General features: G+C 33.8%; 1 protein-coding gene across 13 annotated transcripts in view; it reads right to left on the bottom strand.

Moving 5' to 3' along the window:
* LOC101572068 (ligand-dependent corepressor) overlaps positions 1 to 8,357 on the bottom strand; it is a 178,657-nt gene that overhangs the window by 61,623 nt on the left and 108,677 nt on the right. For 12 of the 13 annotated variants that reach the window (XR_002819827.1, XM_023708852.1, XM_023708842.1 and 9 more), the window contains one exon: positions 1,372 to 1,504. Coding sequence is in view for 10 of the 13 variants with exons in the window: in XM_023708852.1 (XP_023564620.1) it covers positions 1,372 to 1,504 (133 nt within the window). In the remaining 3 variants the exon portion in view is untranslated. Of the gene's footprint in view, positions 1 to 1,371; positions 1,505 to 7,956; positions 8,031 to 8,357 lie in introns of those variants that run through there. The other variant, XM_023708844.1, reaches the window with a different exon arrangement.

The following is an 8,357-nucleotide window of genomic DNA, read 5'->3' as shown; positions in this document are numbered from 1 at the left end:
AAAAAAAAATAAATACAATCACAATTTTTTTCTCTTTTTTTTATGTGGGATCGAACCTGGGACCTTGCATTTGCCAGGCAGGCATTTATGCCGCTAAGCTATATCCCCAGCCCTGTAGGAAATTTAATAATCTTTTAAAATAATCTTTATCTTGGATCTAGAGAATTTTTTTTTTTTTTTTGGCGGTACCAGGGATTGAACTCAGGACCCGGGGCTTGCTAGGCAAGTGCTTATTCTACTGAGCTATCTCCCCAGGCCTGGAGAAATAATTTTTATAAAAGTAAAGATTATTCACTGGAATGTATAGTGAAGGTTTATTAATAGTTTATTAACAGTTAATGGCAATTATGTTTTATGTATACAGGAAAGAAATGAATGTTTCTTTTTTTTTCTTTATTTTTATTTTTTCTGCTGAACTGGGGATTGAATTCAGGGCCTTGCACTTGCCAGGGAAGCATTTATTCTACTGAGCCATCTCCCTGGCCCAAGAAATGAATGTTTCCATGAAGAATTTCTAAACACTCTTCCTAGACAGCCTCTCTCCCTTCTTTAAAAAAAAAAAAAAAAGGTAACCAGGTGTGGTGGCCGAGAAGAAGGATTGTAAGTTGGGAGGCCAGCCTGGGTAACTCAGCAAGAGCCTGAATCAAAAGGGAGGGAAAAGGAGAGTGGGGCAAGTAGGGATGTAGCTCTGTGGTAAAATGCTTATTTAGCATGTGCAAAGCACTTTGTTCAATCCTTATCATGCAAGCTACAATAGCAGCAGCAGCACCAACAACAATAAATAAAACAGGAAACAAAACAAATCACACTAAGCCTACACAAGTTTAAAAGAGAAAGATATAATGGAAAATCCCAAGAGGTAGAGCTATTAAATGCCACCTCAAATGTTTGGGGACAAGTTTTAGTATATGAGTCTATTTACCTAATTTTAGCAATCTGAAAAAAATTTAGAGAAATATAATTGTATCAAAGGGAAGATGCTTAGAAATCCAACTGTAAGACACAAATACATTTTCTCTCCAAATTGCAAGTTAAAATTACTGAAATTTTATACTTATTAGTTATTTAAACAGTAACTTTCTATTTTTAAAATTTTAAACAAAATACAGAATTCCTGAGCATTTAACATTTGAAGTTTCATAATAACTTTCTGAACTATTTAAGACTCACCATCATTTCAAAGTGAAGGGTAAGGGACAAGGAAATGCCTTAACTCTATTCCAAATTTAACTTTATCAAAGGGAATACAGAAAAATATAAAGTATTTCATCAATAAAGAAAATATTTTTAAGAACAACTTTAAAATGATATACAACTTGAGACTGATTCAGGACAAGCAGATGCTAAATGTCATTCTTTACTGAAACCAACCTTTTCTATAAAAGACTGCATTGAGGAACTCTTCTGCTTGTCTCTCGAACCGAATGATTTTTGCTTGCTCTTGTGTAAGCAGAGCTTCTTGCCCAGCTCCCGAAGCTGGTTCATCCAGGCGGACTAAGTGTCCCTGTAAAAATATTTGGTGAAATATTTGTACACAATTTTCTCCCATTCAAGAAAAAAAATCACAGATGCATAAAGACAAGAGCAAATAAAACATGAGTTTAATATAATTATTTTAAATTAGGAAAATTTTATCTTTACAAAAGTATAAAAGCGAAATGAATATAAACTTATAATCTAGGTGGATTTTACCCATGTTTTTCAATTAAAAGTTTTGTTCAAAATTTACAGGTAAACTAAATTACTTAAGGAAAATTTTCCTTGAGCATTCAAATATACTGGTTCATCACAGGCAAATCAAATCAGACAAAATACTTTTCTTAAATTAAAAATTAAAAACCTCAAATATCACTAAAGGATCATTTTTGTCTTTGTGAGGTCTATTCACTCCAGACACAAGACACAAACATTTTGAAAGAACTATCATAAAGGAAAACCCAAAAAGAATATACTGTATTAGATTTCATAATTTTGTTCATAAGTTACTGTTTAGTTTTTTTTTTTTTTTTTTTTTTTGCGTGGGGATTGAACTCAGGCCCTTACAATTGCCAGCGAAGTGCATCTCCCCAGACGGTAATTGCATTACCATCACTACGAATTTTATACATAATAGAAGAAGTTAATAATCCCATATTAACAGTAAAAACTATAGGGCACCAATGATACTGAAGTTATGAATATACTGATTATGAAGAATTAAATTTTGACTCCTATATAATCCCCACAACAGATTTAAAACCAGGAGAACTTCGACTACTAGAAGTCGCTAACTGAGTTGTTCTCCCAATAGAAATACCAGTTCGTATATTAATCTCATCAGAAGATGTACTACACTCGTGAGCTGTTCCATCCTTAGGGTTAAAAACAGATGCCATTCCAGGGCGACTAAACCAAGCAATTTTAACATCACCCCGTCCAGGTTTGAGCCATCTCCCCAGCCCCATAAGTTACTGTTTTAAAAAAAACTATGGCTCTCAAACGTTTAGTGGGTTGTAAAATTAACAGGTCAAAATTAGCCCACTAAGAAAAGGCATTAAAAAATAACATGTTACATGTTCTAAGTGTAAACATTTCAATACCCTTTGTTGTAACAGTATGCTCAAACACATTTTGCAATACAAAATGCGCCTCAAAGTCCTCTGCTTGGAAAGTTCTAAAATGCTGAAGTAAAATTAGCCAAGCTGATGCTAACATCTACTCCCAGACTGCTGATACGCTTTATTAAGTGCATAATACTTTATACTTATTTTCATGGCTCTATTAAGCAAACAAGAATAGAAAATAAGACCATAAAGCAAAGTATCCTTTCAAATATTAAGTCCCAGTGCATACAACTTACTCCAAATCACTGCAATAATTTTTTTCATTAATGAAAAAAATGTATGTTCTCTAAATGAGAAAATAGGACACACTTTGCCATAGTAAAAAGGAATTAAATGAAGAGTGAAAGCATTATGAAACCCACAAGTTACTTCTTCAAAAAACTTAAGTGGTGCCAGGGAGATAGCTCAGTGGAATAAGTGCTTGCCTGGCAAGTGCAAGGTCCCGAGTTCGATCCCTGGTACCACCAAAACCCAAAAAACAAAAAACTTAAAACACATCTACCGATACTTCTATAGAAGTTTGTTATAATTTTCAAAGTATATTGAGTATTTTAAACCTTTGTGAATGTTACTTGCCAACAGTCTCAAAAGAACATGCTAAACAAAGTAATTTTTAAAGAATGAATCATAAAATAATGTAATTCTAATGTAATTTAACAGGTATGAAAAACAATTAGAGCTTAATAAAATCTTTAATGATACTATACTTTTCATTGTTCACTGATTGTCAAAGTTAGACATCACATGTCAAAATGTACTTCACTTCTTTGTTCAACAATCAGTTCAAGTCAGACACTGAACAAAACAGTAGTAGTACTTAAAACTTAGTTAACATGGCATTCAGGTTATTGTCTTTTTTTTGTTGTTGTTACCTTCTAATCTAAAGCAATACAATTAAGCAACCAGCTGAGCACTCACTAAGCAGATATTGTATGTTCTTTCTTCAATCAAATCTTTATCAACCAGGATTCTAAAGTATATAGATCATTTAGGTGATACATATCAACTATAGTTACAACTCTTTATTTTGCTTTTAGACACTTTGCCCACCTTATATTTTACACAGCTAATATAAAATTCAATGGTTTTCATTCACATCTGTAAATTACTATTGCCAGAATCTAATATGAGAATGTTTTTCCTAACATCCAAAATGAACACTGGAACCACTGATACTCAGCCCCCATACCCCTAACCTGTGCACAATTCTTGGAAGCCACTATACCACTACATGACCTTTGGCCTATATCTATGTGCCTGTTCTAGATATTTCAACTAAATGGAATCACAGTTTTTTCTTCTAATGTTTTTAAATGTATACATTACAGCATTCTTTAGTAATTACTTGCTTTTATTGGCAAATAAACACCTTATCAATAAACCACATTTTATTGATCCATTCATGTGTTAAATATTTAGGCTGCTGCCACCTTTTGGCTATTATATGAGTGACACTACTCATTGTACAAATTCTTGTGTAGCTATGTATTTTCATTTTCCTTGGACATATACTTGGGAATAGAATTTCTGGGTCATGTTAACTATGTTTAACATTTTGAGGAAGTACTGATCCATTTTCTACAATAGCTATGCCACTTTATATTCCCAACAGTAATGTGTGTGTTCCATTTTCTCCACATGAACTTATTTTTCTGCTTTTCTTATTTTCTCTTATTTTTTCCCAGTGAACTTATTTTTCTGATTACAGTCTTTCTAGTAGATGAGAAGTGATGTGTCATGGTTTGACTTATATTTTCTTATTGATGATGTCTAGCTTCTTTTCAGATGCCTAGTGACTACATGAATACATTCTTTAGAGAAATAATCTGTTCAAATCCTTTGCTCATTTCAAAACTGAATTATTTGCTGTTAAGCTGCTTTTTTTTTGGTATCAGGGACTTGCTATGTAGTTCAGACTGGACTCAAACTCACAGGAATAGCCTCCCAAGTACTGGAATTACAGATGTGCAACTACCATCTAAATTGTAAAAATCACTGATACTTCCCAATACAACTATTCTATTCAAATATCTTCACCCATTTTGTGACCCTTTTCATTACTTCATTTATGACACCATCATATTAAGTTTTTAATTTTAATGAATTCCAATTTATTTTCTTTGTTCATTTATGCTTCTGGTGTCAGCTAAAAAATGTAGTTAACTCAAGTTCCTAAAGATTTATTCCCATGTTTTAGAAGTGTTGTATTTCTACGGCTTACTTTTAGGTCTATGGTCCATGTCAAATTAATTTTTGTATTTGCTACAATGTCTAACTTCATTCCCTTTGAGGTAATCAGTTATTCTAGCACATGTGTACGTTTGGATTCTTCTGCCTATAGAATTGTTCTGGGGTACTTGTCGGACATTCATGATCACATGTCTTAAATCTGGAACTCAATCCTATTATACCAATACCATATTACTTTTTACAAGTGTAGTTTGGTATTTAGTTTTGAAATTGGTAAATGTGAGGGGGTCTGCCCATTAGCTCAATTGTTTAGTGACTGCTTAAAAAGAGCAGTCAGGTTCAGGTTGCTGTGGTTCAATTCCCCAGATCCTCAAGCCTTACTAAACACCTGCCCTGAAGGCATCTTGAGCCAGCCAAAAAAAAAAAAGAAAAATTCCTTCTTCTGAAATTGGTAAATGTGAATTGCTCAATTTATTCTTTTACAACGTTAATTGGGATTCTAGGGGGAGGGTCTCTGAATTTTCATAAGTTTCAGGATCAGCTGGGATTCTGATGGAGAATGCACTGAATCAGTTTATCAAGTTGGGGAGTAATGTCATCTTAACATTAAACTTTTCTGATCTATAAATATGGAATGTCATGTATTTGCTGTCAACGTTCTACAATTTATAGTGTGCAAAGTTTACATTTAATTTCTAAGCATTTTATTCCTTTTGATGCTACTGTAAAGAACTTTCTTAATCACATGTATTTTCCACTTAGTTTCTAGAATAACACTATTTAAAATGTGTATTCAGATTATTTGTAAACAAAAATAATTGTACTTCTCTTTTTTATAATCAGGATGATTCTGATTTATTAGTGCCTAAGTTTACTGGTTAAAGTCTACTAAACAATCAAGTGGCAAGTATATAGTCCTGTTTTGTTCCTAATCTTAGGAGGAAGCTGTTCATAATGTTCATTTTATTTTTTTGGCGGAACTGGGGATTGAACTCAGGCCCTCATTCTACTAAGTTATCTCCCCGGTGAGGAAACAGTTCAATGTGCTACTATTCATATGTTTTTGTGCAGTTCCTTTTTTTTTAAATGTGTGTTTGCAAGAAGACAGAACTTTCCAGTACACAGAGCCAGAAAGCATCTCTTCCATCTTTTTGTTGGTGCCAGGGATCGAACTCAGGACTTCACATTTGCCAGAGAGGTGCTTATGTCACTAAGCTATCTCCCAGCCTATGGTGCATGTCTACAGTATATAAAATTTACATTCATCTTATGGACTGGCAACATGTACTTAATGTATCTTCATTCTTTTTATTCCCCTTCCTATTCCTCTCTTTCCCTTAATCTCCAGATCCCCTTTCTTCATTCACATTATTTCTTATTTCTTATTTGCAATCACAATGATTACAATGAGTATTTATAGTGCACAGAGATATGATGTTTCTTAAATCTCTATATCCTCTAGTTCTCCCCTACTCTCCTAACCCTCAGTCTTAGAGCATTTCCCATCTGAAAAAGGTTTCCTTGATTCCTTTATTCAATTTTATATTTTGCTTTGTATATATTTTGCTCTTTATTTGTACTTTGCATTACTCAAATGAAAGAAACCATACAATATCTAAGCCTGTCTCTGATTTATTTCACTTAACAATGTTACCCAGGTGAATCCACTTTCCTACAAATTTTCTCTATCTATCTATCTATCTATCTATCTATCTATCTATCTATCTAAGCAGAACCGGGGTCTCCCCGGCCCTTGAACTTATTCTTAATAGCCACCTAGTAATAGGTATATTTTCTTCATTCTTCCATCTGCTGATGAACATATATAGTCTGCTTCCAGGATCTAGCTACTATGAACTGTGCTGCTGTAAACATAGGTATACATGTATCACTATAAATAATGTCTTTAACCTTTAAGGAAGATACCTAGAAGGGGTAAAGCTGGGTATATTTCTAGTTTTAGTTTTTTGTTTTTTTTTTTAAGCAATCTTCATACTGACTTCCCTACAGGTGTACTGTATTAGTTTACACTCCCACCAACAGTACAGAAGAGGTCCTTTTTCACTATAGCCAGCATGTTATCTGACTTGTTGAAGACTGCCAGTCTTTCTGATGTAAGATGAGATTTTAGTGTTGGTTAAATTTTCATTTTTATAATTGTCAGCGATGTTAAAACATTTTTTTCATGTTTACTGGCCGTCTGTTAATTTGTCTGAAGAAAGTCTGTTCACTTTACTCATTTTTTAACTGAGTTTTATTTCTGTGTGGTCTATTTTTTTTTTCTTTTTAGATCTTTATACAGTCTAGATATTAGTCCTGTCTGAGGAGTAGCTGGAAATTTTTTTTTCCCATTCTGTATATTATCTCTTCACTCTGTTGCTTATAACATTTGATATAATAGTATTGTTTGATATGATGGTATTATTTGTAGCTCAGGTTCAAGAAGTTCCCTTCTATTATTAGTTTGTTGGCTACCTTTTTTTTTTTTTTTTTTATGTTTTTAGTACAGGGTCTCACTACATAGATCAGACACATAGTGACCCTCTTGTATTCAGCCTCCCACGTGCTGAGATTACAGGCATGTGCCACCATACACAGTCTTTTTTTTAAATCAAGAAATGGTGTCTGGTCTGGCCACATAATTCTGAGGATGTCAATTGAGATGATTATGTGGTTTCTGGGATTTATGAAAACATTATACTAGATAACTTGACTTTGGAATTTTAAACTGACCTTGCAATTCAGAGATAAAATGCATGAGGTCATAGTGCATAATACTTACACTGTCAGATTTGGGATTGAGAATTTTATTGCCTTGCTATACATTATGATGTTTTCATATAGTTTTGCTATGAAAAATATTAGCTTCAGGCTGGGGAGATGGCTCAGCAGAATAAGCGCTTCCCTGGCAAGCGCAAGGGCCTGAGTTAAATCCCCGGTTCTGTCCCCTCCACACACAAAAAAATTAGCTTCATGGCTAGGCCTTTCCTCTTATAATTTGGAAAATTTGTGAAGAACTGGTATATTTTTAAAGTTTCTAACAGAAATCATTCATGAAGATATCTCGTCATGGGTTTTTCTTTGATGGAAATTTAAAAATAACTATAAAATCTCTACTTGTTCCAGGTTGTGTTAGCTTCCTTAAAATGCTGAAACATATTACCCAAACGGAGCAGCTTAAAAATGCATCAGCTGGGGTCATTCCTCTGTAGGCCTCTCCCCCCACCCCCGCACGGTGGTGCGTGCCTGTAATCCCAAATCTTGGGAGGCTGAACACAGGCAGACTGCTATGAGTCCGAACTACGTGGTGAGACCTTGTAGTTAAAAAAAAAAAAAAAATTTGTTCTCAAGAGTTCCATAATTCAGAATCCCAAATCAGATGTTATTAGGGCCATTTCCATTATAAAATCTGTAAAAGTTCTTCCATGGATGGCTCTTCTAGATTCTGGGTGATTACATTTTTGGCAATTTTTGGTTTAAGATATCAGCAGCACAAAAAAAAAAAAAAAAAAAAAAAAAAAACCCAAAGATCAACAGATCAGAAAATGCAGAAACAATTTCAGG

Source organism: Octodon degus, unplaced genomic scaffold (genome assembly GCF_000260255.1).
Source record: "Octodon degus isolate 3935 unplaced genomic scaffold, OctDeg1.0 scaffold00010, whole genome shotgun sequence".
NCBI classification, from domain to species: domain Eukaryota; kingdom Metazoa; phylum Chordata; class Mammalia; order Rodentia; family Octodontidae; genus Octodon; species Octodon degus.
Note: the sequence above shows the minus strand (reverse complement) of the source record. Positions and strands in the feature narration are given on the sequence as shown.